Below are 27918 nucleotides of genomic sequence, written 5' to 3' on the forward strand. Positions count from 1 at the left end.
AACCTGGCTCGGGGCCAGGGAAGAGCAAATAACTAAGAACAAGAAACGCTGACCAAAAAAAAAAAAAAAAAGAAGAATCATTTCAGCAGCGCTACCCTTCCACGGCCCCATCCTTGTACTGGCCTCTGCTTTGCAGCCCGTTTATTTTCGGGTGGTGTTCTTCACACCCAGCACCATCAAGTGTGAGTCGATGAGGACTGTGGGCTTGGGAGAAGCTGTGAGACCTTGTCTGTGTGTTTCTTTCTCTCTGCTCAGCTTTGAGACACTTCACATAAAAGACTCTATAAAAATAAATTGTGGAAAGTACAAGGCCAATAAAAGTTCCAGTAGAGGCTGAACACTATTTTATTTAGAAAGCAGAAGGACATGCACTTACCTCATTCTGGATTCCCAGATGCCTAGTTCCTGAGCCTGGCACCTGGGCAATGCCCAATAAATATAAGTTGATTGATCCGTTAGTTGGCTGCTCACCGGTTTGCAGAGCAACGACCAGTCCACTGCTCTGCCTGCACACACCACAGAGAGAGAGTCCTTAGGCTTCGATGGGAGAGTTGTTAAGTTGGCAGGTGAGCCTGCTACAAACCCTTGCCTATAAATGCCCTGCCTTCTACTTCCAGCTCTGCTTATTAACAGTAAAATAATGATGTAGCAGAAAGTGAACTGCAAACACTGCCAAATTCTAAGAGAGGAGCTGGATGCATGCCTTTTAGTCCTCATGTATTCAGTCCTCTTGGTCTGTGTCAAGCCCTGTGCTTTACAGCAAGAATTCAGATGTCGCCATCTTACTGCATCTTATTAGCTGGACAGAATAGGGTTCGCACAGAAGGCAACTTCTTTGTTTCTTTTCAGTGTCATTCAAACTCAGTGCCAAGATGCATTTTTCTCCTGGGTTCTTGAATATAAAATCTTGGGCAGGTCTATAACTTTGAGCAACCAGAACAGTCCCATTTCAGTGTAAGACTCCCTCTGACTTCTTATCTAACTCTTAGGCTCTCTCTGTCTCGAGGCCAGGACTGCTTTGGACTGGAAATAGGCATGGGAAATGGGCACATCAGTTTCTCCTTTCTCACCCAACTTCACACCCACATCCTACCCTCCAGACTCAGTGTCTGACATCTTTGCAGCTGGAATCCAACACAGGGCTCTCTGGCTTCAGCAGATATCTTGAGCTGGCTGTTTGCCTGAGAAAATCTTATGGTTTCCCTAAGAATTCCCTTTTGAGGTATCTCCAAGTGCAGCTCCATGGCCTGGGTGATGTTGCCACTGGCCGGTTGTTTACAATGCCCTCCCTCTGTTCCTGCCTCCCATGGGCCCATTCCAGGACCATGAATGAAGGTGTCAGACAAATGAGTAAGTGGAGGCCAAAATGCAGACTTGGCTTTGTGCCCTCATGAGGGGCTTCTCAAATGGAGGAAGGGCCACCTTCGGGTCATTCATCAGCCACAGGAGGGTGCCTTTCCGTGATTCTCCCCAGTCCACCCTCTGTGAGCTGAGGCTCTGAGTCTCTGTTTGGGTCCATGTCCCTTCTGCTTGTTTTAGGGCAGTTCCAGATGGTGCCCCACCTGTAGATCCACTTGGTTCTAAGAAGGGCTTCCACGTCCTTCCCCTACCAAGGGTATCAGCAGTTACAGTCCTGGGCAGTCCTCTTCCTCTTTGCTCTCCCACCAATCATGTTGTTTCAGCCATCTCCTTTCACCTTTCGCTTGCTTGGGCATGGGTCAGACACCAAGCCCTTATGTCCCCCCAAATTTCTGGAGACACATATCAAGCCTTACAAATTATTCTCCTGAAGTTCCTGTTATGCATGCAGAGGTCTTGAAGGAGAAGAAGCACTGCCTTCCCTCTCCCCTCTCCTCCCCAGGGCTGGGAAACAGGTGTGGAAGGGAAAATGCCATGGCATTCCAACAACTCAGAGGAATCTTCCATTCCTGGCCTCCTTACCCTCTAATCCCTCACAGGCTATGGATGGGTGATCACCAGCGCTCCTGGCTTGCCAGGGGAGGTGACTCTTAAAGCATGAGTAGGCGTTAACTGAATGAAGAAGGGAGAGTGGCCTATATGGGCGTGTAGGGCACAGAGCAGCACAGGAAGGAGCACGAGAAACCATGGCATATTCTAGGAGCCCCATATGACTGCATGAGGAAGAGAGAGTTTGAGGGATGGTCAGAGATGCGATTGCAATCGGAGAACCAACCACATCCTGCAGTGTTTTGCACACTATGCTGAGAAATTTTAATGCTATCCTATAGGATTAGCCATCAAATGGTATTAATCAAGGGAGTACATGTCTGACCCTTAGCATGCTGTTTTTGGCTGCAATGTGGAGAGGCATGGTGAGAGTAGAGACTTCTTTGGTGTGAGCTGAAAACATTAATAAGCAATGTTCAGAGGATCTTCCAATCAGAATACAGAATATCTGGAGCTTCCCTGGTGGCACAGTGGTTAAAAATCCACCTGCCAATGCAGGGGACACGGGTTCGAGCCCTGGTCCGGGAAGATCCCACATGCTGCGGAGCAACTAAACCCGTGTGCTACAACTACTGAGCCCGTGTGCCACAGCTACTGAAGCCCGCGCACCTAGAGCCCGTGCTCCACAACAAAACAAGCCACCGCAATGAGAAGCCTGCGCACAGCAACGAAGAGTAGCCCCCACTCGCCACAACTAGAGAAAGCCCACGCGCAGCAACGAAGACCCAACGCAGCCATAAATAGATAGATAAATAAAATTTATTTTTTTAATTGCTGTTAAAAAAAGAATAAAGAATTTCTGACTTGTTTTCTTATTTCTCAAAGTCTTTCTAATACAGTCTTGAAAGCCACACATTCTCCTTGGTTTGCCAAGTTCTTAGGGAGGCGTTGTGATTAAGAGATTTAATTGTGATTTTATTTTTTTATGAAAAGAACCAGTGTCAATCCACACTGAGAAATCAGGCTGGCCAGGCCAGGTCAGCAGCCCCTCTGCCCAACTCAGAGGCTCAGTGACAAGGGGCGGCTTTATTCCGAGTGACCTGGGTTTTATTTCAGCATCACTATTTACTTGTGACCTCAGACAAATATTAAATTTCTCTGGGTCTCAATTCCCTCATATATAAAAATGACTCTAAGAATGTATGAGTCAGAATAAGCTAGGTTATGCTGCTGTAATAAACAAACCATCAAATCTTAGTCACTTAGAGCAGTAAAGGTTTGATTCATGCTCTCAGTGCATATCCAGTGTGGGTCAGCTGGAAGCTCTGCTCTGTGATCCCTGACTTCAACCCACAGACTGATGGAGCACTCACCATCCCACACCCTGTGATCACTGTGGCCGATGGGGATAGAGATCTCTAGAGGGTTCAGCACCTGCAATTAAATGTCTGGATGTGTCTACAGTTAGTATGGATATGGTATGCATTACTTCTGCTCACAACTTTCTGGTCAGAACAAATCACATGGTCCCACTCCACCAGAAATACCTACGCCACAAGCCTGTGGTGGGGTTAAACACAGAGTGCTCGGCACAGACCTTCAAACCCACCAGGCTCTGACAAAGCTCTTCAATGAAGAGTGGCCTCTGCCCACAGGGGTAGTTAAGACTTCCAACTTCTCGCTGAGAAGTACTTTAGGAAAAGGATTGTATCCTCAACAACACAGGTAGACACTGGGTCTCCCATTTCAAAATGATAAAAGGAAATTTGAAAATTCCAGTGAAGGAAAGCCTGGTTGAGAAACAGAAATCCAAAAGGACCAGGATTGGCAACGGTCTCTACCTTCGAGTTGTAGACATAGAGTGTCCTAATACAGAATGTGGGGAAAGGCTCAATATTTTGTAATAACCTATAATGGAGAAGAATCTAAAAATGTTATACATATGTATATGTATAACATATGAAACTAACACATTGTAAATCAACTATATATTAATAAATTTTTTTTAAATACTACAAGTACCACAGCGATGGCACTGACTATGTAGATGGGCTGTTGGAGAATCATGTTTGATTCAGACAGTTGGTAGTAGAGGCTGAGCACCCTCACTCTGCACTCTTGGTGGATGGATCTGTAACTTTCTGTAGAACCCGCCCTGCCAATATGTGAACAGCCACGGCATGGTTAAAGCAGAGTTGGGAAGACCACTTTTCAAAATTAAACTTTATTTTGAGATAATTACAGATTCACATACAGTTATATGAACTAATACAGATGATTCCCTGTACCCTTCACTCAGTTTGCCCACAATGGTAACATCTTACAAAACTAGTACAACATCACAACCAGGATATTGACATTGATGAAATCCATCCCTCTTGTTCAGATTTCTTTTGTTTTATTTGTACTCATTTGTATGTGTATTTTAAGTTCTATAATACCTGAATTCTGTGATGTTGTGTAAGATTTGAGTGTTTACGAAAAGAAGAGCCACATTCATTGCATAAATGAGGTTTCTCACCAGTGTGAATTCTCTGGTGTTCAGTGAGATGTGAATGATTGCGGAAGGAATTCCCACAGTCATTACATTTATACGGTTTCTCTCCAGTATGGATTCTCTGATGCTGAGTAAGAAATGATCGACATCGAAATGTTTTCCCACACTGCTCACATCCACATGGTTTCACTCTGGTATGAATTCTTTGATGTCGAACAAGGAATGAACTACGACTAAAAATTTTCCCACATTCCTCACATGTGTAGGGTCTCATATGAGTTATCTGATGCTGGGTAAAGGATGAGTTCTGATTGAAAGTTTTTCCACATTCACTACATTTCCAAGATGTTTTCTGTGTAGAGAGGGTCGGACATTTACTTTGGTCTGAAATCTCATTGGTGTGTATGCTACTTGTCTCCCACTGATGTAGGCTCTCTTCTGTAGAAACCCTGAGATGTGTAACAAGACTTGAGATCAAAAGCAGGCTTCTCTCAAAATTATATTCTTGTCTAATCATTTCTGGAGGTGCTTCTTTGTGGATGAAAGTTATTCCCCCAAAACCTTCTTGGAAAAGGCATGGTCCAGGAACCTCTCTGGGAGGGTTTTCCTTCATGCTCTCACATACATATTTTTCTTCAAATGTAGGATCCTGGTATTCATCCTCTTGGGATCTCTTTGATGCTATCCCTGGCAAATCAATTTCAGAGCCATCCTGCTCTGGAGCAGACCTGTTCACCCAACCTGGACAAATCTCTCTTTCAATCTCTCTGTCTTCAGCTCCTTGCATATTCAACATTCACAAATCTTCTCTTTGCTTTGATTGTAGAAGACTTCAAGGTTGAAAAACTGGGAGCCCAAAAAAAAAATAAAAAACAAAAACTGGGAGCCCATGATGTCCTGGGGCTCCCCGCAGGGCGGCGACCACGGTCCCAGAGGTACACGGAAACCCCACTGCTATTTTTACATTAATTTTGTCACTGCTACTGTACAGAAGTTTTAACTTTTTCAATATTGTCAACACTGTAATTCTTCTTTGTTATACTCTGTCTATTGCTGGCAGCCACAGGAAGTTATTACCCCTCTGTATATCTGATAAAACTAGAATATATTTTCCACCAGTTTTCCTATGCTTTTTTATTTAATCAAGCTGTATGTAATTTTAGTAGATGACGTGACTTTTGAATCTAAGTCATCTTTTCCATCTATCTTAGTTCGATCTATGAAGTTGGGCTCCCTCCCCAACATTGAGACTGATTGCCATACGTCCCCCATTATATAGCACTGAGTGTTCCTTGGCTCACATTGTGGTCCTCCAGGTCTATTTCTTTTGTACACTTAATAACTCCAACCTTTAGCTTTTTCGTTTTTTTTGTTATGGTGGTGGCTATATGTCCTAATATCATAATGCTGGATCTGCCACTTCACTCTTCCTTTTTCTTAGATGTTCCCATCTTGTTTTTCTTTCATATAATTTTTAGAATTAGAACCCAAAAGGAAAATGTTTTTAAAAGAATGTATAACCATTTGGAGTTGCATAGAAAGTACATAGAAAGATGACAAAACACATTACTCCCATGGCCTTTGAGCCAAGTCTCTCAGCAGATTCCCTCGAGGGAACTGGGGGCACTTTGAAAACCATGGAAACTCCTTCAACCAATGGAGAACCCAAAAGTGTCAACTGGCACAAGGCATCTGTCCCAGAAAGTGTGACCAGTGCACCAGCAAGACCGCACCCTGTCCTGGCTTATCTTGATGTAGGAGGTTGATTCTCAAATTCTTTCACCAGGCGAAGCCCCCTTTAAGTATGCAAGGACATGTGCACACACATACACACACAGAGCTTTATTCAACATAAACCCCAGAACTGAAGAGGGGTCACGACCACTATTCAAAATGAGTTTCAGAAGTGACAGGCATGATTTTTTTGAAGTTACTTCTTAACAACTGGGCCAGACACTCCATCCCAGGTCACCTTCTCAGGGCCCCACTGGCCTCTTTCCTTATTGTGGAGTATGTGGGTACATTCTTTGGACCAACATCTGAGGGCTCTTCCATGTGATCACAGTCAGAACAATGTCCAGGCAGAAACCCTCAGGTTCTGCGTTGGGAGACTGTCCCACTTTCTCTGTTCACCTAAAACAGTAAGCAGCTTTTACTGGGTCACCTTGCCATTTGGCCAACAGCCTTCCCTAAACAGAACAGTTCAGTTGCCTTCTTAATCCCACTGGACAGCAGGGGTTGTTTTAGCCTCATAAGAGAGAAATAGTAGGACTCATGACACGTGATGGAAAGACATGAGTGTTACACAAGTCTACGTGGACAGGCACATTCTAGGGGAAATGTAAAAATGCACCAAAAGTGGAATCAGATAGCAGCAGTGTGAATCTGCCCCTGCTAGCTGTATGATCTTGGCCAAATTAAATAAACCTTCCAAGCCCCTTTTATAAAAGAGGAATAAGAATACTGCTCAAAGTTGAAATGAGGATTAAATTAAATCATTTATAGAAACTACCTATATACTATTACTGTCTCAATATCTAAAAGGACCAAATAAAATAATTTGTTATACAGTTTTAAAGGATGCATGACTCCATCCATAAGCAAAGTCCTCTTATACCCTCCAAAACTTCTCTGTACTTCCAGGATGAAAGAGAATATATACAACAGAGGCCCTTAACTTTGGGGGATTTGTTCTCCTAGAGAACTTGGAGAATGTTAAGAGCTGCTTTTTCCAAAAGAAGCAGCAAGTCAACATTCTAACTGTAGAGCTCCCCAGGTGCCTTGAAGCACATCTGTGGGCAGCTCCATGGAGCCCAGTCTGAGAACCCACACCTTGAGCACCCACACGTGTAGGCCCGCCTTCTGTCAGCAGGGAAGGTAAGTGACTGTGACAGGACTCAGCCTAGCTACATCCCAAGCCGTCATCCATAGCTGAGGGCTATTCCATCCACCCTGGATCCTGACACCTTTGCCATAAACTAGTACTTCTCCTCATCCACCCCACACCCCATGTTAGGGCACCAGTCCTTTGTCTACATGGGGAAAAAAACGATGGCATTGAATGCGTTAAGAAGGTTGCATCATCTCACTGCAGTAATTTCCTCCTTTATGATTAAAAGTAGCTAACACTTTTTGAGTTATTACTACATGCCACACAGTGTGCTAAACATGTGAGCCGCGTTGTCATCTAACCCTCCCAGGAACAGCTTGAGATGGATTTCGTTATCTCCACTTGGCAGTCAGTTAGCTGAGTCTTAGATGGTTTAACAGTCACTTGCTGCTGGTCATTTAGCTAGTGAGTGGTGAAGCCTGGCTTGGAGCCCTGCTCCTACTACTCTGCTCTCTGCCGCCTCCTCCCATGGCACTGCAGATCTGCTGGGACATTTCATAAGTACTAACACCCTCCTCCCATGGCACTGCAGATCTGCTGGGACATTTCATAAGTACTAACACCCTCCTCCCATGGCACTGCAGATCTGCTGGGACATTTCATAAGTACTAACACCCTCCTCCCATGGCACTGCAGATCTGCTGGGACATTTCATAAGTACTAACACCCTCCTCCCATGGCACTGCAGATCTGCTGGGACATTTCATAAGTACTAACACTTATAGGCCTTAATTACTGCCCTGTGGATCCCCAAAGTTTTGCTTATCCTATCTTCTTTTAGCTCCCCAGCCCTGAGGAGCCCCCTCTGGGAAGATTGCCCTCCACATATAAGCTGCTCCCTGCTCGCTGCACACTTTCGTGAATCCGTAATGCATCATTCCCAAAGTTGTCAGAGTGTCTGACTTCCCCATTAATGGCATACAGGGTCTTCAAAGCCTCCATGTCATCTCCTCTATCAACATGTTGCTTCCTATTTCAGATAAGAACCAGCCCTTTCGTCATATTTGAATTTCAAATATCCACCCACCTTATCAGCTTGCCTGCCACTGTCCTTTAAGAGTCCAGTTCAATCATTTGTGATGAAAATGTAGCTGGGACACAATGAAATGAAAGTGAACGAGAGTGTTTCAATTATACCTAAACCTTCACAGCCAGTGCCTTGGTAAGTTTCGATGTGTCTTGGAAATATATTTATCTGAAAGTTTCTTGAACAGTGAGCATTTTTCAAATATTGGAACTATCTATGTTGCAGGCACTTTAACCGAATGTTGCGTGGTTTACCAACTGGTCAAGAGTTTAACCCTTTCTACTTGAAGTCTGACGGGTTTTATTACACTTATTCCTCCCACGTCTTCATCAGTCTGATCTGACTCCAGCCTGGTCACCCAGTCCCAGCTTCTGGCAACACCTTGTGTCAACAGTTTGACTTTCTTGATCAAGAAAGAGCTCACTGTGTTGAGGAACAGGGGCTGTTGAGAAGGGCCACATTACATGATACCAAGACTCTTCTCTGCAATACATTTAGCCCAAGGGCAGTCAGGAGCAGACAAAGTAGGAATCAGAACTTTACCAGCAACCCACCGAAAGAGAGAGGCCCGAGGAGAGATGGTGGGCCCAGCCACATGCAGGAGGCCACAGAGGAGAGAACTGAGCAGGGGGTCCATGGAGTGGGAGACCTGGGGTTGAATTCTGACTGTCACTTACTTACCTGTCACTTACTATATGACCCTGGGAAAGTCCTAAATGTGTCATCTGTAAAACGGGAATGACAATAACCCTATCTCATAGGGTCATTGCCATGGAACATGTACCATGATAAGTGCCATGATGAGGCATGACCCAAAGAGGGAATGCAAGGGGAACATGGTGATGCGCATAGACCATCACCCAGCCAAAGTGGAGACACTGAGGCCCACTAGAAGAACTCAGCCCAGTCTCATTCCACCCAGACAGAGTGGTACCCACCTGAGGGTGCCATCATCTGGGTCCTTAGCCTCCTCAAGTTCTTCCCACTCGCTGTCACTCTCACGGGACTCTTCTGGAGGCAAAGACTCTGAGAAAGTACCCCAAGAACAGAACTGCGGTAAAGGAATGGTCCCTGAATCTGCCTTCAAACATTCTCCACAGGGTAGCTGGTCTTCCAACGTAGGGCTGATAGTAGGATATGCTTCATCCTCCAAGGTGAGAGAAGGGGCTTCAGGTAGATGGCACGTGTCACCTTCATCATCACTGTACAATTCAGGACTAGAAAACAGAAACCCACGTGTCTTCCAGTATTGACCAGAAATTCCTCTCCCCACCTTCCCTTGCTTTCAGGATGCTCATCATGACACATCACAGGCAAGCCAGCCAGGCTTGAAACGGTTCTTGCCAGAGACTGCTCTGGGGTCAGGAGGCGAACAGTGAATACGGCATGGCCCTTGACCTGGAGGAGCCCCTGATTTAACGGGAAGAGCGAGCAGTGAACAAATGTTAGAATCAGGTAGTAAGTGCTATGGTAGAGGCAGCACAGAGCCTTATGGGAGCAAGGGGAGCTCCTTACCGAGTCCAGAAGACAATGCGGGAACTTGCCAGAGGACATGGATCAAAAGCAGAGCTATGACCCAGTTTTAGGACTGACGCTTCCTATGGGAAGACAGTCAGACTTCAGGCAAGTTTATTAACTTCTCTAGAACCTCAGTTTTTTCATCTGAAAAATGGGAAGGTTAAGAAACTTATAGGAGCATTGGGATGCTTACATTAAATAATTCTGATACAGCCACCCATGGCTCCTGGTACAGGGTAAGTTCTCAGTAAATGGAAGATGTCATGATTACTACTATGATTACGTTTGCTATTTCGACAGAGGAATTAGATGGAAAGGGCCAAAGCAAGAGGCTGGGAACAACTCAAGCAGGTGACCTTCAAAGCACTTTGCCCAAATATCAGGTCCTTTTCAGAGCACTGAAACAGTGTCTATTTGGAGAGGCAGCCAGCTGGAGTGACATTTACTCCCTGTGTGACACAGGAAACAGATGAATGGTGAAGCTCATTGGTTGGTAACGAAGACGCTGAAGCAACAGGGAAAGAATAAGCCTTCGAGGGGCTGCCGAAAGTCACTACACACGTTTTTGATTAGAAAGAGCAGTCCATGAAGATGACAGAGCATTGGGCACAGTGCTTCCAACATGCAGACAGGGTACTCAGAAAATATCTGTCGAGAGTCTGGTTAGAGAAGATGAGTAGGAGAATCTAAAAGAAATGCACATAGGTTGAGCTTTGTACCAAATACATGGATCCTTGTTTATCAGCCTCCTTCCCCATCCCCAAATCATTAGGTTGGCTTTGTCAGTGCCCCTGCCCTCCCTTTCCCTTTCCTGCAATACATCTTTCCCTTAAAATCAGCGCTGGCACCTCCTTATAGCTACAAGCCTCCAAACACCCATGTAGCTGGCCCTCCTCCCCAGTAGGGCTGGAGTGTTGGTTCCAACCTGAGTTTGCTGTCAAAGAGACATCATTTCTGCTCATGAGAGATACGGAGTTCATGTAAATGGGCATTTCCTGTAAATATACACGCACATGTGTTTAAAAAGAAGACCATATGCATAAATACTAAAGAGGAATATTCACTTTAAGAAAACAATCTCTTAAAATTGCTAAGCTCTTTAAGGAAAAATTGATTTAACACCTTAAAGTATTTGATCAAATTGTGCAGAATATGTGTTTTCTTATAAACATAGAGGGGAATGCCATGGCAGTTTTGTCAAAGGACAGGAAATCCAGCTGGTGCCCAGGCCCACCCTGCCGCTGCTTCCCCGCCCCCCAGCAGCAACCCTCTCCTTCCCTCGCTGCGGAGAAGCAGGTGGCAACGCTGCAGCGCCTGGCTGTCCACGCCTCACCTCCCACTTCCGTGCTCCTCCAACCTTTGTAATAAGCTCCTTGCTCTCCAGGTTGGATTTGGGGCTCTGGCTACTAGCCCTGCCCGGAAAGAGACCCAGGGAGGCCATCAGCCTGAGAGGCAAGAGGCAAGGCCATTGGGTGTCCAGAAGGGGCTCAGTGGTCTCCAGGGTGGCATCTTGGCCATTATCTCAGGGCAAATAACTGCCCTTCCAACCACCCTTCCACCCAGGCCACCAGGCTGCTCTTGGAGCTCTGACCTGGAGTTTGCTTGTGAGCATGGAGAAAAGGATGTGAGGCAAGAAGAGGTCCAGAAAGGCCCGAGAGAGCCCACCAGGCAGAGCCTATTTCACGGAAAGGGTGAGACTTGGAGATTTGGAGAATTTGATAAGATGCTTTGGCAGGTGGACACGCCAGGTAGAGAGTGAGAGTCCTTCCCCCAGGGCTCAAGGCCAGCTCAGGACCTGGAGATAACGCAGTAGGGCTCCATCTAGAACCTGAAGGGATCAGAGTGCTCCGAGCTCTCTGTTTACCCCTGGATACATTTTATGACCTCGGCTCCTCCCTGCCCTCATTCTCTCCCTCCCAAGCTGTCTGATAAAAGGAGCCTCCTGTAGACAGATGGTACTTAGAGGAGAATCTGGAGACCCCACCTGGGTCTCCTCAGGTGTGCCCAGCTGCCTCCTCCACACAAGCTGGCAGGGCCCTGGCACTAGGCCTCCCACCAGATCCTGCAATTCTTCAGTGACTGCTTTTAAGGAGAGGAATCCCGGTTCAGCTCTGAGGTCAGTGAAATCATCGTGGAGCCTCTGTTTGCTACAGGGTATTTACTGAGAATGGAAGACAGCATGCCCAACGTCCCAGGAGAGCTGTTCCTTAGAAACTTGAGCCACCAAAATCACATTCACCTTTCAGGAAGACAAGTCAAATGAGCAGACGGCATTTCAGGCCTGAAATACCGGGTATTGTAATTGCCCTATTTACTGCGGGTAAGCTCACAACAAGGTCGGGTTTTGTGTCTCTTCATGTGAGGCTCAGCCTTCCCCAGCTCTCCAGCACCAGGCCGGCCCCACATCCCCATTAGCCTGGTGAGTGCCACTGGGACTTCCTGCCGGTGCCAAGTTTAACAGCTGGGGGGTTGTGTTTGCAGTGTTTCTAAGACATCAAGTAGAGATGTTCAGTGGATCGCTGGGGGTGAAGTTCAGTTGATAATCCTGAGCTGGAGTTCAGTATTTAGGAGTCGTGAGAGTGGGTATGTATGAGGGTGTCCCCAGGGAGCCTGTCAGCTTGCGGAGAGAACGCAGCTGAAGGCAGCGCCCAGCCCCAGGCTGCCATGGGCTCTGCTCTGCTGGGTTAGACCACTGCCGCTCCTGGCCAGGCATCTGCTCCACTCACTCCTCTCAGTCACACTTTGGCTGCAGAGCGGGCCTTCACAGGGGTCCCCCGTGTCCTCCCGTTTGACCGACAGCCCTGCTCACCTAGCAGCTCATTCAACCCTCGGCCAGCTACTCTGAGGTCACACCTGGCATGGCAGCTGCAGTTAAGTTAGACCCTTAATCTTCTAAGCATCCTTTGCTATTCCAGGAGCACTGCCCTCCCCAGAACATATACAGTAACTTTAGGTTCATTTCAAGGACCTGGTTTCACTTTGCATTCTTAAATAACCATGAAGACTTATATCCTCACTTTCTCTAAATGATACTTGCTGAAAATAGATGCATTTTAATTACAGGAATATAAGTATATATGCTAGGGGAGAGAGACAGAGACAGAGATAAAGGAAGGAAGGAAGGGAAGGGAAGAGAAATAACCTTAAACACTCTGCAACAACCAACTTCTCACTCAATGAGTTTAAGCCCTGAATTGAACGCGAGTGGGAAACTTGAATCTGCCATCCCTTCATTCCTATGAGGCTAGCATTTAAAGGTAAGCTTTTTGCAGTCAGCATGGCCCATAAATGCAAGTCACCAGACTTCATCTGAGGCTCAACCAAAGAAAAAGTAATCTCCTCCCACACCAAGGGAGAAAAACATCACATCTCCCAAAGTGATGTTCAGGGTAATGTGACTTGATATGATTTTACCTTATGCCCTACTTTAGAAACTAACCTTGCATAAGATGCAACTCCAGCCAAGTACCAAGTCCTCCCTCTGGAAGATACACAATTCCAGTGTTCCTCCATGAAAATGTACTGTACTGCTTTGTTACATGTTTTACAAAGATCTACTACCGTATGGCAGTAGTATGTGTACAGTGTGGTAAAAGAAGAGAACAGGGAAAGAAGAGTAAAACTTCGTCTTCTCCATGAACACTCCGGGTTTGCTGGGGTGCCGGCAGCCACTAGACTAGGAAGTAACCACCTGGTAGATGGTAAGATCTGCCAGTTCGGTGGGAATTTTAATTGACTGGGACTTGTTTTTAGCTGAAAATGGCTCAGGAAAGGGAAGGAAAACTGACTTGAGCTCCTGCTGCATGCCAGGCTCTGGACTACTGCTCTGCATGTGTTATTTCTTTTGAAGGGCACAGCACCCTGTGGAGTTGCCAGGGTCTTCACTTACATTTGAGAAGCCTCAAGCTCAGGAAAGACAACTCTTCAGACACACTAGTAAGTGGTAGAGCTGAAACCAGGGCTGTATGATCAAGAAGTCAGTACTCTTTTTGATCTAAACTGCAGAAAGAAAACTTCACTCAGGGATGCCAGAAACAAGAGGCAGTTACCTGGGGCAGCCACCTCAGAACTGAGCTGTGGATATTCCAGGGAGAACCACAAAGAACCACAAACCCACTTTGGAATCCTAATTCTGACCCTACCCAGGAGCTGGGGGAACTGTGTCCAGGGATTGCTGAGCCTGTGCCATGCTTTTCCTCCTGTAGGGGGCAGTCACTAACTATGTGTGCTTTACGTGCAAGCTGACGTCCCACTGGAGGAGAAGCTAATATGGTTTGAGTCCTTCCTTTGTAGAGAAAGAAAGGTTCCTGAATGGAAGAGAGAAAACGCAGTACAAGTGAAACACAGTAAAAGGAAATGTGAAGAGGCAGAGCACTGCCATCACCAGGGCTGTGGGAGGTAAGTACAAGAGGGAGGAGTTGGTGATGGAGGGAGTCAGGGCAGAGAATAGCAAGGCTGCCCCCCTGTAACTCCATGGACCACATGGCCTGGGTAGCAAGCATGGGGCAACAACCAAGACGGAATGATGATCTGGGGCTCCACCAGAATGTTCTGAAGAAGCTCTTAGTATAATTCTAGGAAGGAGCAGCCCCCTGTAAGGATGGCAGGTTTTGGATATCTGGTATACCCTTGCAAGGAGGAATGCTAAGTCAAATTTAATTTGATTCAGAAATATAAAATGATGTGATGTTTCTTATTTTTTTAAAAAAGAAATGACGAAAACAGGAGGAAAACATATCAGGATTTATGAGTAGAAGATAGAGAAAGGCAATTTTCACGTCAGTATAAAGAAGAACTTCCTGATCAACAGCTACACGATGATAAAATGGGCCACCTCAAGAGGCAGCAACTTCCACCTCCCTGGAGATATTCAAGTAAAAGCAGGCCCCCTACTTCAGGGATGTCACAGAGCAGATTCCAGCATGGGATATGAAGTTAGATGAGACCATTTTTATATGGAACAACACTGAATTTCTGTGAGTCCGTGAATGAGACAGTGACAACATACAGTAATAATTAGTTTAAATACTATTATTAATAAGTAATAATTATATTATATTAAAGGCACATGGCAAGTCAAACTCCAGGCTTATACGTAATCCTAGAGTCACTTTGTCATACAGTCCATCACCCCAAACTATCTATCAGTAAAACCTTTAAAAATCCAAAAGAGTGGCCCCATGTCTACAGGGAAGTACCGCTCCTTTTATATTTCCTACAAGATCATACGAATAGTTGTCCTTGGATAAATCTCTGTAGGTTGTTTCCTTTATCATTTGATCAAGTGTATCAATTACTGCCTAGAATGCAAATGTAAGGAACTGTACATACACTCGTGCTTATGCATTTTCAAACAATGAAAAGGAATGCCACTGGCGAACGTGCTTGCCCACCCTGCTCTACTCCACAGCGTAGTTGGATTTGGTTTAGTTGGCACAATACAGCATACTTTAAAAATTGTATCTGGATGCTTCTAGGAAACATATGTCTGGCTCCTGTCTGTCACGGATCTCACCCTGCCTAATTGCATTACCCCAGCCGCTTCATAGTTCATGTCACCTACTAGTGCCTATAGATTTGCCCTTGTCAGTCTTCTAGGATGACCAACAATTAAGGGCTATTTAATATCAGTGGGTTTATACAGTGTCAAACACAAACCATTGTTCCTCGCTTGTCTGCTTTGTGCCCATGCATCTAGTTAGCTCACTCTTAGGAGCAATGTCTCGCCCTCTCTCAGTATTTGTGCCCCTCTCTCTTCTCCTAACAGGTTTCTAAGTACCCTGGTTATGTGTAAAAATACTCATCAAACTGAATGAAAGAGTTTGTTTTCCATCAGAACAGGACTGAGAGGTGGAAATACTCAGGGGTGGATGAGCACAAAAATGCAGACTATGTTGAAAAACAAATGGCTATTAAAATGAATGTTTCAGTCTGGTCTTGAAGATGTAGATTTGTTTTTTTTTTCTTAAGCTGGTGTTGATTATAAAGTATTATATTTGCAATAGAAATGATGTACACAAGGGAACCTCTTTCTTACCATGGTGCTTCAAGAGACCATGAGGGATGCAGGACAAAGGTCTGTATGTGGGGAAGAAACCCCAAGGCCTGCCATCTGTAGTCTCCAAGGGTACTGGAGGACCTCTGGGTGGGGTTTGCTTTCCCAAAAGCTCACAAGTTGTGGTTACAGCAGCTCCAGATTGCATGTTTCCCTTGTTTCTTCCTCCCCTACAATGCCCAGAACAGTCCTGGCCCAGCAAGCATCTGAGCATAGTTATTAATTGCTTGATTGTAATTTCTAGCAATGATATGCACACAATTTATAATATGTCTGCCAAGGGGTGATCCTTACCTTTCAAGTCTCCTGATATCACAAACTGAATAGCAGTTTTGCCTCATATCGTTTTCCAAAGAGGTAGCCAATGTTGATGCATCCATTTCTTGGTGAAGTCTGAATAAATGAGGGTAGGAATCCCGAGGACGAGTCAAGGAAGTGGCCCAGGGTCTCTCTGTGTCTTGGTCCCATTGTGCCTCTCTGGTGGCCTGTTGGAAAGACTCTGGCCTGACACCCAGGCCTTCCCCTGCATCTGCGGAGGCACTGTCCCTCTGGCTGTCCTCTTGATCTAGGCTGGGGCTCTGCTCTGAGTCAGTGCCTGTTGCCCTGGTGAATTCTTTGTCTGCTGAGAGCACAGGTGTCTATTGAAAGAAATGCTAAGGATTACTGGATCCACGGTGCACACTGAACAAAATCTAAATATTGCTTTGGTACCAAAGTCGGTACCAATCCGCCCCTTTCTCTGCTCTTCAAATGAGCGTCTGTGCTCACTATTTCTGTGTCCCCTCCTTCTCGTCTGTACCCACTCCAACCAGGCTTCTGTCTCCATCATTCCACTGAAGGAGCTCTGATTAGGATCTCTAGTGACCTACATCTTTCTAAAGCCAAAGGATAATTCTCTGTCCTCGTCTCACTCTAACACATTCAGCAACCTTCAGCAACCTTCTTGAGAATGTCCCTTACGGATTTACTCTACTTAAACGTTGAGTTGACCCTGAACTCTGCCCTTACCTGGACCACTTCCCAGGCCCCTTCTCAGTCTCACGTGCTGTCTCATTTCTTTGGACCAGGCCGCTCAGTGTTGGGGTGTCACATGGCTCACTTCTCAGCCCTCTTCTTGACTTTTTCTGTACTCCTTCCCGCGGTGATCTCATCCAATTTATGGCTTTCAGTGGCATTATTTGCTGACAATTCCAAGTTCGCTTTTTCCAGCCCTGACCTCACACAAGTTCTCCACAAACAACTACCTAACAGACATCTCCATCGAATGCTCCACAAACATTTAAGTTCACACGCTATCAAGAGCTACTTCTTCTCCCCCATGTACTTTAAACTTCTCCCTCCAAGCACATCCTATCATGGTAAGTGGTGCCACCATTCATCCAAGTTGCTCAAGCCAAACTCTACTCTCTGTCCGCACACCCATATCTAATCCAGAAGTCATCCCACGGGCTCTACCTCCCAGCCACATCCCAAATCTGACCACTTACCAGCTATTCGGCTACAACCTGAGTCTAAGCCACATATCTCACCTGAATCGCTGCCAACTTACCTGCTCTACTCCATCTCCGCCAGCAACCTAAGTGACCTCTCTAAAGTACAGACCACATGAGGCCACATTCCTGATTCACCCTTCACCCTCCCACCCCTCCCAGCCCAGCGGCTTCCTGTTGCAGCCAGGATGGAATCGGCACATTACCAAGACCTACAAGGTCACACATGGCGCGGTCCCTGACTCCCTCTACAACTCCTCCCGTTCCACACTCCCCTTCATTAGCTACTGTCCAGGCACAACCATTATCTTTGTGTCCTTCAAACCTCCAGGTCATTCCTGTCTCAGAGCCTTTGCATATGCTATTCCTTCTGCCTGGAATGACCTTATTCCAGATGTTTGTACAGCCGCCTCCTTCTCATAACTACTTTATTCTAGTTCTGAACTAAATAGTCTCTTCCTTGGTCTTCAATCTGACCTCTGGAGCCACATGAATGAATGAAAATTTTTCTTGCACTTGGTCCTCAGGTATGAGGAGAGAGGAAGCATGCCCACCATTCCTCACCCCAAGCCCTTCCCACTAGATGCATCTGGGCTCTCCTTGGGGGAGCTCTTCTCCAGGACAGAAGGACAACTCTTTCCCTGGCATTACCAGATATCTCACAAAAACACTGGGTACCAGCCCCTTGGCCTGATCTTTGTGCGTATGAAGCTTGACCCTCCCCTGCCCTGTTCATTTGCTTAACACAATTGCTGTCATCTACCTTCTTTTCCAAATTGGCAACTGGAAATTTCAGATTTCCTTCCCATAGCTCTTTTCTCACCAAAGTTGGTATCAAATGACCTCTTGGAGTCCAAGCATCAAGAGGATCTGGGTCACCAAGTCCCTGTGCTGTGTCTAGTGACTGTCGCCCTCAGTGATGATAAGTGATTGATTTTATCCACATCTTATCCACATCTCAGATGAGGAATCACGAGACCTAGAGAAGTCAGGCAAGTGCCCAAGGTCCTTGCAGCAAACAGAGCAGGTGCAGGTGATTCCAGGGTGCTCACGCCGATCCCCCTCCACAACTGAGGCCATCAGTCCCCAGCCGCCAGGACTGCTGGCTGCTGGCAGCTTACAGCTATCCCCTCCGCAGGAATTGTGCTCAGCTCAAGGGAACTGCCTCGGCCAAAGTTAGGCCCCCTCCCTTGGGGCAGCTCTTACTCCAGCGCTGGTTGATGGAGAGAACAAAGGTACAGGCTCTTTTGTCCCAATTCGGGACAGCTCTGTGGGGCCATCCCAGCTTCAGAGCTCCCTGTGAGGTCAGCCGAGGCCCCTGTTGCAGCTGCAACACATTTACTTCCCCTTCTGCCCAGCTGTGCTTCTTGCACCCTCACAAGGGTGTTCCCAAGAGCCGGCCCCATAAACTTCCTGCACTCCAATCTCTACCACAGAGTCTGTGCCCAAGGACTCAACAGGTGGTATTGTGATGGTGAACGTTATGTGTCAACTTGGATAGGCCACAGTACCCAGATATTTGGTCAAACACGAATCTAGATGTTTCTGTAAAGGTATTTTTTAGAGAGTAGCATGTAAATCAGTAGACTTTGAGTGAAGCAAATCACCTTCTGTAATGTTGGTGAGCTTCGTTCAATCAGTTGAAGGCCTTAAGAGAAAAAAGACTGAGCTCCCCAAGAAAGAATGAATCCTGCCTCCAGACTGCCTTAGGACTCACCCTGCAACATCAGCTCCCCACTGGGTTTCCAGCCAGCCAGCCTGCTCTGCAGAATTTAGACTGGCCGGGCACCATGATCACGTGAGCCAATTCCTTAAAATCTCTCTCTGTCTCTCTGTCTCTACACACACACACACACACACACACACACACACACACACACACACACATATCCTATTGGTTCTATTTCTCTGGAGGACCTAATACAGGCATCAATGTAAGAATTCTGAACTGTCCTGATTCCAATGCTTCCCTTCTTTGCACTAGACCATACATGGCTAATTCATGTTTTAGAAGGGTGGACATATACCCTTCTTTTTTTTCTCTCCATTTCATTCCTCAGAATGGAAATTCTTACCTTCCCTTCATTTGGTTTTCCATCTACTCCCGTTGCTCCTGGTTTCCCCTCTCTGGAGCTTGGACTGTCAGAGAACCTAGTTCTAGAAGTTTCACAGCCAAGATCTAAACATGTAACCATCTACAAGAAGAGCCAAATATTGGGAGAGGCAGAAGCAGGGAGAGGAAGGGGAAGGCAGAGGTAAGACCTCATGAACCTGTCACAGGCTAATTGAGGTTTGGGGGCCAGCTACTCTCCTGCCCCAATGAAAGTAGATGGCATTGAGCACTACAAAAGCAAGGTTGGACTTCTCAGGACCCACCAGACAAGAAAAGGAGTGCCTGAACCTGAGGCATGTGGAGAGAGCAGAGGGCACTGCCCCTTACCTGCCAGCCCTGATCCATCTCAGGCAGCACACCTGGCAGGGGTCGGCAAAGCAGGAGCGTGACTTCCTGTGAGGCTCCTCGCAGTAAATGCAGCACCTCCTATCAGAAACCAAACTCCATGGTTAGTTGTAGGGCTGTGGAGGGTCCTCCTCTATGCTCTCCACTATCTTCCGGGCCCCTCCCACCCCCCCACCTTGATCTGTTTCTTGGCTCCAGAGAACTTTGGAGGACACCGCTGACTTCCCAAAATGCATGGATCCAAGGCCAGTGGCCTGTGGTTCCCACAAAGATGATGCACCGATACTGAGCTGGAAGTGGCCAAGGTCTGCTTGGGGCCTTTTGATGGCAGCATCCGCCAATACTGATGCCTTTTCTTCAGCGAGAGAGTGAATCAAGCACACGAGTGTTACCATCTCAACCTCCTTTCCCTGTCTACCCACCCCCACCTCAGGGGCCACCGGTCACGTAGATGCCACCACCCCAATCTCTAAAGCCTGACCCTCAGCCCTGAGCTTCCGCCCAGGGTCAGCTCGGGCCCTCGGAACCTCTCACCTGTGAAACTGCAGTGACTTCCTCTCTGCTCCTGGCCTCCTGCACTGTCACCCACGTCCCTTCCTCCACATCACTGACACGCAGTCGTTCCCAAATACAGATATAACCAGGTTCTTCTCCTGCTGAACCCTCTCTCTGGCTCACCTCACTCAACATAAGCACAGCACCCAGAACCTGTTCTTACCTGCCACTGCCTCTCGCCCTGCTCTCTCTCCCATCTGCTCCTCCCTGCACCCACTTCCTAAGCTCCCACCATGCTGAAACTCTTGCTCCAAGCCACCCTCTCAAAGCCCAGGGCATGAGGTTGCCTGAATAGCTCTTATTACCTATCTAGACCATGATGTCTCAACCTCTCAGCACTATCGACATTTCAGGCTGGATAACTCTGTTGTCAGAGCTGTCCTGTGCATCGCAGGACGTTGAGCAACATCTCTGGTCTCTACCCACTAGATGCCAGTAGCGTCCATTAGTTGTGAAAACCGTAAATGTCTCTGGTCTTCACCAAAGGTCCCAAGAGGCAAATTCACCCCTACCTGGAACCACTGATCTGGATTGATCTGGATACTACTCAGTACCCCCAGCTGCAATGGACTGCCATAGAATGGGCTCCTTCCCCCTTCCCTGGTGCAAGCACTGGAGCAGGGCCTTTTATCTCTCATGGCACTTATTTCCCGCAGTGAGAATTGTTCTCTTGTCTATCCCACTACCCCCGTGAGCTCTGGGACCAGGCTGTATGAACTGTCCGCCTCTCTGTCTTCAGTTCCTCACACAGTTGCTGGCCCAGCAGCGGTTCTCAGAGGATGATCCTGGATCAGATGAAGGATGCAGGATGGATGAAGGTATCCCCACCCTAACGCTGCTCTGAGGATTCTCCACCCCTCCCCATCCCACCTAGAGCCACTCTCCACCTTCGTCTGCCTTGCTCTGTGCCCTGGAGGTAGACCTGCGTGGGCTGCAGAGAGGCTTCCTGCTGGGCTCAGCCAATGCGAGGGTGAACAGGGATCAGAGCCGAGGGGGGGAGGGAGGTCCAGGTTTGCTTTCCTGCATTCCTCCCCGTGGGGTTGTCACAGGATGACTATATCCCTGCTCCACCTAGCTCACTCAGCTTCTAGGATTTGGTAACTGCTCCTACCCATCTCCCTTTGGACTTCGGGGGTAGGGAGGGTGAATGACTGCACCCACTGTTCCCAGCCCCAGGGCTCTATACTCTCCCTTGAGTTTCCCAACAATCTCCGCACCTTTATTAAACTTTCTCAGATGGCCCAATTTCTGCCAGGACCCTGACTGATATGTACAATATTTCACTGAGATTTTATGCTATAAGATTAAGAAATGTCCACTTTTTACTTTCCTTTTTATTACATTTTTTGATCATACACACGACAACCAATGCAACACTACACGTCAAAGCCGTAAATTTAGTAGAGAAATGGGAAGGAGGGCAGGAAGGGACCCAAGGTAGCCCATTGAGCCCTCACCCCCACCTCTGGGAGTGTGTGTTAGGAGCCAGCACAGAAGCCAGGGTTTTATCTTTAGCCAGCACAGAAGCCAGGGTTTTATCTTCGATTTCATTACGAACCTACTGAGAAGCAAGGCTTACTCAAGGTCAGATGCTTAAGAATTGAGATGGAAATTTTAATATGAGGATGTTCTGCCAATTTCTCTCTTTATGTGATCCAAATCCAGGCTCCACGTGTGATTTCCGGGAGCCCAGAGTATTCCCCATGGTGGGTGGCCCTGAAAGGAGCATGGCTGACCTCAGCCTGCACACAGGACTGCATCCCTCATGGCCTCCCACCTGGAAGTCGAGGCCTTCCGTGGGCCTTCCGTTCACAGCCAGGATAATGTCACCAGCTGCGATGGCCCCATTCTCTTCTGCCGGCTGCCCCGGGAAGAGCCGCTTAATCCTCACAAGATCATTCTTGAGATGGCCGCAGCGTTCACCCTCCATCTGCACGAAACTGAATCCCAAACCACTGGCGTTCTTTTTTAGCTTGACTTCAAACCTGGGACCTGTATCGTGGGATGTGAATGAGATCCATCCTTCAGTAGATTACAAATGAAATTGGCCAGCCTCAAAATGCAAATTGTCAAGTAAATGAATTATTCCTGTTTTACATTAAAAGATTTCATTTTGCTCATTTTTATGACAGAGTCCATCATACCTGCTATAGGTCAGTGTCATCCAAAGGAAATACGTGAACTGCACATGCAAACCACATACACAATGTCAAAGTTTTCAAATAGCTACATTTTAAAAAATAGGAGGAAAAAGGTAAAATAAACACAATCATATTTCATTTAACCCGACATATCTAAAATATTACCATTTCAACATGTAACAACACGAAAAAATTATTAATGAGGTACTTTACATTCTTCTTATGAACGAAGCCTGTAAGACTCGAGTATATATTTTATCAGTTTGGAGTGATCACACTTCATGTACTCAATAGGCACATGGGCAAGTGGCTACCATATCGGACAGAGCAATTATAGACAATCAACAAAGTTTATATGTAAAGATATAACTTAGAGACGTACACAATAGGCCCAAATCATTTAGTAAAACTTGAATCACATATATTCCTATTACCCTTTTAGAACCACAGTCATTTTTTAGCATACTTGAAAAAAATTTTTTGCATCATTAGACCATGGAGATAATCATGGCCAACTCCATGAAAATGTTTGAGCTGCCATTTTGTTCAGCCCTGTGTAGTGGCCGTAAGACAAAACAGCTGCTCCTGGGCACCCAAGATGGACACAGCCCAAAGAACTTACATAGTCTGGCAGCCAGAGGCCCCTGGGCCTCCCCTACTCTGCTTTCACCACCTCAGTTGGCAATCAATCAGTAGAGGGACAGAGCACTGATTTATAGGCTATGATTTGGGGCAAGAATGAAAGTGTCTGAAGCAGTTAGGTTCAGGTATGTCGTATGACCAGTTTCACCATCACCATCGTCTGACCCCTTTAGCTCATTCTGTATTCAATTTCTCAAAGGCCCTCACTGGAGTGAGCTGGGGAGCAATGAAAGAAGAAACAGACTTATTTTATGCACATGCTTTTCCCCCTCCACCCAACCCCATTGCTCACTATGGTTACCTTGCATTCAACCTGATGAAACGCCTTCAGGAAAATCTCTATAAAGGGGTTGACAAGCAGCTAAGCTGCAAATCACGACGTACTAAGGAAATAAATGTTTTCCTAGCAGGAAACAAAATCTCAGGGAAGTGCAGAGAGGCAACCCATCAGATGATGTGTAATACTTCCCCTGTAAACTGATCATGGGTTTGCTTTTTGATGTTAGTAACTAGGCTAGGTGTCTGAGCACCTTCCTCTCCCCACCCACCTCATCTTTACTCAGATTTTTGTTACAAGTGTCTCGGCTGAAACGTGGACCCTCTGTCAGCAAAGGCATGATCCTTTCATTCCAATTTCAACCCCGAATACTTATTTAGACACAAACATTCCAGCAGCTGATCAGAAATCCTCAGAAGGCTTGGGGGCAGAATTATGCCTGGTCATCATTTTGGGGACAATGCATTTTTTTTATAGGAACATGTTCCATTAGATTGGCTTCCGTTGCATCAGAAAGCGGCCGCATGGTGACCACCGCTGCTCACTCTCTTTTGAGAACCCAGAGGGAGGCTTCCTGCTTTCCCTTTGGAGTTGACAATTCAAAAGCACCACAGGATGACATGACAATAGTAACACTCAATCCTCTCTCCTCTCACCATATGTCGCTGAGACACTGCTCGCAGGCCTTCCAGGCAAGACTGTTGCCAAGGAAACAGCCGTGCATTCATCTCCCATCCTGTCATTAGCAGAAGGACACTGCTGTGCAGTCCTGGGGCCTCTTCTCTCTAAGACCAGTCTTGCAACCTAGAAGGATGGGTGGACGAACTCAATTTACACCTCATGTGGCAACCAGGAGTCTCTCCCTCCACTCGGCAAATGCTTCGTAATTTTCTGATACATCCAGTGGCGGCTTCATTTGAATCTCAAATCAAAATCTCCAATCTAGCTTATCTGTTAGGATCCAGAGCCATATTTCCAACTGTCTGTTGGACAAATGCTCCTGGAAGTAACACATGTACTTCCATCTCAGTGTATTCAAGGCCAAATTCATCTTCTTCCTCTCACTCACCCTCACTTCCCCCTCCTCATTTTGCCTAAAACATTCCTCCTCTTGCCTTTGCTCTCTCAGAACACTGACCTATCCCTCAACTAACCTCCCAGGGGCCACACTTGCAGTGGACCAGCTCTCCCCCTTCTGCCCTCCAAATACCCAACTGGCTTCCAAGGCTTGCATGTTCTCCATCAGAAACATCTCCCTCAGTGCTCCCCTCTCCTCCATTCCCTCTCCTGCTGCCAGTGGCCAGCTGGACTGGGGCAAGCGCCCTCTAACTTGACTTCCTGGACCCTATCTCCTCCTCCTTCAGTCCACTCCCCTCAAGGTTACCTGTGGATTGAAATAAGACACAAGCTGAACATGCAACACTCTTGATTAAAAATCTCCAGTGTTTTCCATCACCTAAAATCCAAAGCCCCAGCACAGAATCCCAGGCCTATGTCAATCTGGCCTCCCCCTTTCTTTCTGGTTCAATTTCCCTTTCCTCTTCCCCACACACTGTATACTCCCATTACCCAGAGCATGACCCAGTAGCTAGACATCGCCTGGAAGCTTTGGAGAAATTCTGAGCTTCCACTCGGGGGACTTGACCCTGCCAACATCCTCCTGCAGCAATGGTCATTCAGCACCATTGCTGTGACCCCAGAGTGACAATTCCTACCTGTCATCACCACCAGTATACTGGCCAAATACATTCTCTAAGCATGTCCGTCAGCAAAGTTCTGAAGAATAGAGAATACTACTAAATTATGACTTTGTTCTCAAGATATGTCAACCAAGGTCGCCAAGACAAGTAAATCTCACCACAAAATAGAAGAATGGTTTGGGAAAGGAAGCAAAAGGGGGCCCTTCCACCCCTCTGTTTGCCCTTTGCATCTCTGATGGTTGCCCAGTTGCCAAGAGGGAGACCCCGGCTCTGTGGCTCAGGCCACCATGGCAAGTAAAGGTTCCCACCCTCGGGCGGAGGACGGGACAGAGTGTAGTGACATCCAGATGCTGCCTGGGCGCTGCACAGAATGAGGACCGAAGGGTAAATGCTCTTGGCATCTTGAATTTCTACCTCTTTGTAATAAAAGCACCCCTAGGACAGTGTAGCCTGTAATTACACAGGTTGACGGGAACGGCATGAACTCGGGTGGGGGTGGGTGTCAGCACGTGCCAAGGCGGGTGCTGAGAGGCCCGGAGAGCAGACGGAGGCGTTGGTCAGTTACAGCAGGAGCAGAGGGTGTGAGGGGGCGGCCAGGCAGGAGAAGTCACTTCACTCAGTCAGCTGAGTACAGCTGTCTGCTTCCAGAATCTAGGCAAGAGACAGTAAGCTTTTCAAGGTTCCTTAGAGGAGGTGAGCTTCACTGCCTGGGAACATCTGCTTGCTTCCTGCTGACTTTCACACCTCCAAAGAAAAGCACTGGTAAAAGGAAGATGTGAAAGGAAAAAAACAGACACAACAGAAAGTCTCGTTGGTTTCCTGCCTACCCCCTCCCACCCAGAGGCAACCACAGCTTCTGATGTTGTCGAGGAAAACTCTGGGGGGAAGGAAAGCTCCCCAGTAACCAGTAACGGTGCACTCACCTGCCCAGAGCCCTTGAGGCACTGCACGGCCTGCTTGTGGGTGAGGCCACACAGACTCACTCCATCCACCTGCAAGAGCCGGTCACCTGGGAGGGGGACAGATGTCATGTCCCCGAGCTCCTGGGGCTGCAGGAAGGACTATTCTGCGAGGCCCCTGCCCAGCGCCCCTCCACACAGCCTCAAGGAGGGGTAGGGAGCTGAGCTGGGGGGAGCCCCGCCCGGGCCCTGCCAGCCTCCCCTGTGAGCACCTGCACAGATCAGCGGTCTAGAAACCTCTATCCTTGGCTCACAGAGCAGTTAAGCCAGCTAACAAGTACAACCTTATCCTTTCTCCCGATTTCCTGGGAAACCATTTTTGAAAGTTTTTTCAAGTCTCTTAGGGGTGATATTTATATCTCCAGGATGTTTTTTATTTCAAAAAACATCAGGGAGACCTGGTTGATGCCAGGGACCCTGGAATTCTAGGGAAAATGGAGATAGGTAAGATCGTAGGTGCCCTTTTTAGCTCAATTCTAGCCATTTTGGAGAACAGTAAAAATCCACCCCCACTTCCTTCAGAGCAGTGGATGTGAGGAAGGGCAGAGAGGAGGCTTGCTGGTGTCCTCCCCGGATACTTAAGTGGAGGTCACCAGTACCTGCTCTGTCCTCCATGGGGAGCGTGGCTTCTCCCATGAAAGCCAAACAGCAACAAGTTTATTTAAAATTTCATATTTTTAAATCACCTTATGTTTCCCAAGCATTTGGGCCCCATGTTAACATATCAGGTAGGCGGGTCAGGTTAAATCATCTCCTTTTCCAGGTAAGGAAACCATGACCTGGAGAGGCAATCACTTGCACAAGGCATCAGAGTGAGAGTGGGGCAAGGCTTGAAGGCTGCACCCCCCAGGCCAGGGCTTATCCCACCACAGAACGCAGAGCCCAGCATGACTCCATCCTCACCCTGCAGGATCCGCCCTTCCTTGGCTGCTGGCCCTCCGGGAATGATGGATTTCACGTAGATACCTCCACAGAGCACACTTGTGTTAATGCCACCCTGGAAAACACAATGAAAAACTCACCACCCATCTGCCCCCTCCTGAAGGGGCCTCCCCCACCTCCCTGACTCAGAGAGCTCCCATCTGCCTTCCGCTCTATCCCATCACCTCATCTCCATGTGACACCATCTTATATATTCACTTGTTTGTTTAGGCTTTATCATCCACTGGGCAGAAGGTTAGATGCTCATAAGAAGCATAACGATATGAGCTACGTGAGGGAGCTGTGTCATATCCAGCCCAGCACTGGTCAATGGCAGGTGCTCAGAAATGAGTCACGTCAATGTACCACATCATCGCTCCATAAGCAGTGACCAGCAAAAGTGGATACCACGATAGGCCCAAAGGCTGGTGCCATGCCTGGCATATTCTGTATCCTTGTGTGTTGGTTTGTGGATACAAAAGCAGAATTCAACCACACAGTATTTTGCAACTTTTTGTTTTAACTTAACAATAGATTATGAACATCCTTACGGGTCACTAAAGATCTATCTTTATCTTTTTCTTCTAATTTTTCCACGTATGTATACACACATACATAAAAATTTTTACATCAGTGGGATTATATAATATCATTCTTGTACAATTTTTATCCTCCCTCCTCCCGGGTCTGCCAGATGGAGCTCAGAAACCAAATGCAAAGCATCTGTCCTGAATGGAGGTCTTACCAACCTGACGACCAGGGACCACCCCATTCACCTTTGGCTTGTGTCCCTGAAGCTCCACAATGCTACCCTCTCCTTATTGTCCAGCATAACCATAATTCCACCCACACTGCTTGGAGTGTCTGCTCTTCCCAAGTT

At 47.1% G+C, this 27918-nt stretch overlaps 2 protein-coding genes across 3 annotated transcripts in view; both read right to left on the reverse strand.

The window, feature by feature from the left end:
* Positions 1–4203: 4203 nt before the first annotated feature.
* On the reverse strand, positions 4204–5725 carry LOC149747264 (zinc finger protein 502-like). Its single transcript, XM_089897801.1, has one exon. It carries the CDS (start codon positions 5199–5201, stop codon positions 4341–4343), a length of 861 nt encoding a protein of 286 aa, XP_089753927.1. The 5' UTR covers positions 5202–5725; the 3' UTR covers positions 4204–4340.
* A 4267-nt stretch (positions 5726–9992) lies between these two features.
* Positions 9993–27918, reverse strand: part of FRMPD2 (FERM and PDZ domain containing 2) — a 75686-nt gene continuing 57760 nt past the window's right edge. For both annotated transcript variants that reach the window (XM_089897799.1, XM_089897800.1), the window contains 7 exons: positions 27021–27114; positions 26082–26167; positions 24115–24262; positions 22176–22390; positions 19826–19924; positions 16190–16533; positions 9993–10526 (listed from right to left, as the gene is read on the reverse strand). In XM_089897799.1, the coding sequence (XP_089753925.1) occupies positions 10478–10526; positions 16190–16533; positions 19826–19924; positions 22176–22390; positions 24115–24262; positions 26082–26167; positions 27021–27114 (1035 nt within the window). In that variant the 3' untranslated portion in view covers positions 9993–10477. The remainder of the gene's footprint in view (positions 10527–16189; positions 16534–19825; positions 19925–22175; positions 22391–24114; positions 24263–26081; positions 26168–27020; positions 27115–27918) is intronic.

Source organism: Delphinapterus leucas, chromosome 16 (genome assembly GCF_059928025.1).
Source record: "Delphinapterus leucas isolate spDelLeu-1000000601 "Yukka" chromosome 16, BTC_Dleu_Yukka2, whole genome shotgun sequence".
Taxonomy (NCBI): domain Eukaryota; kingdom Metazoa; phylum Chordata; class Mammalia; order Artiodactyla; family Monodontidae; genus Delphinapterus; species Delphinapterus leucas.

Excerpts from the sequence above, each read along its gene's own strand:
- LOC149747264 (XM_089897801.1), bottom strand. The coding sequence starts at position 5,201 with ATGTTGAATATGCAAGGAGCTGAAGACAGAGAGATTGAAAGAGAGATT.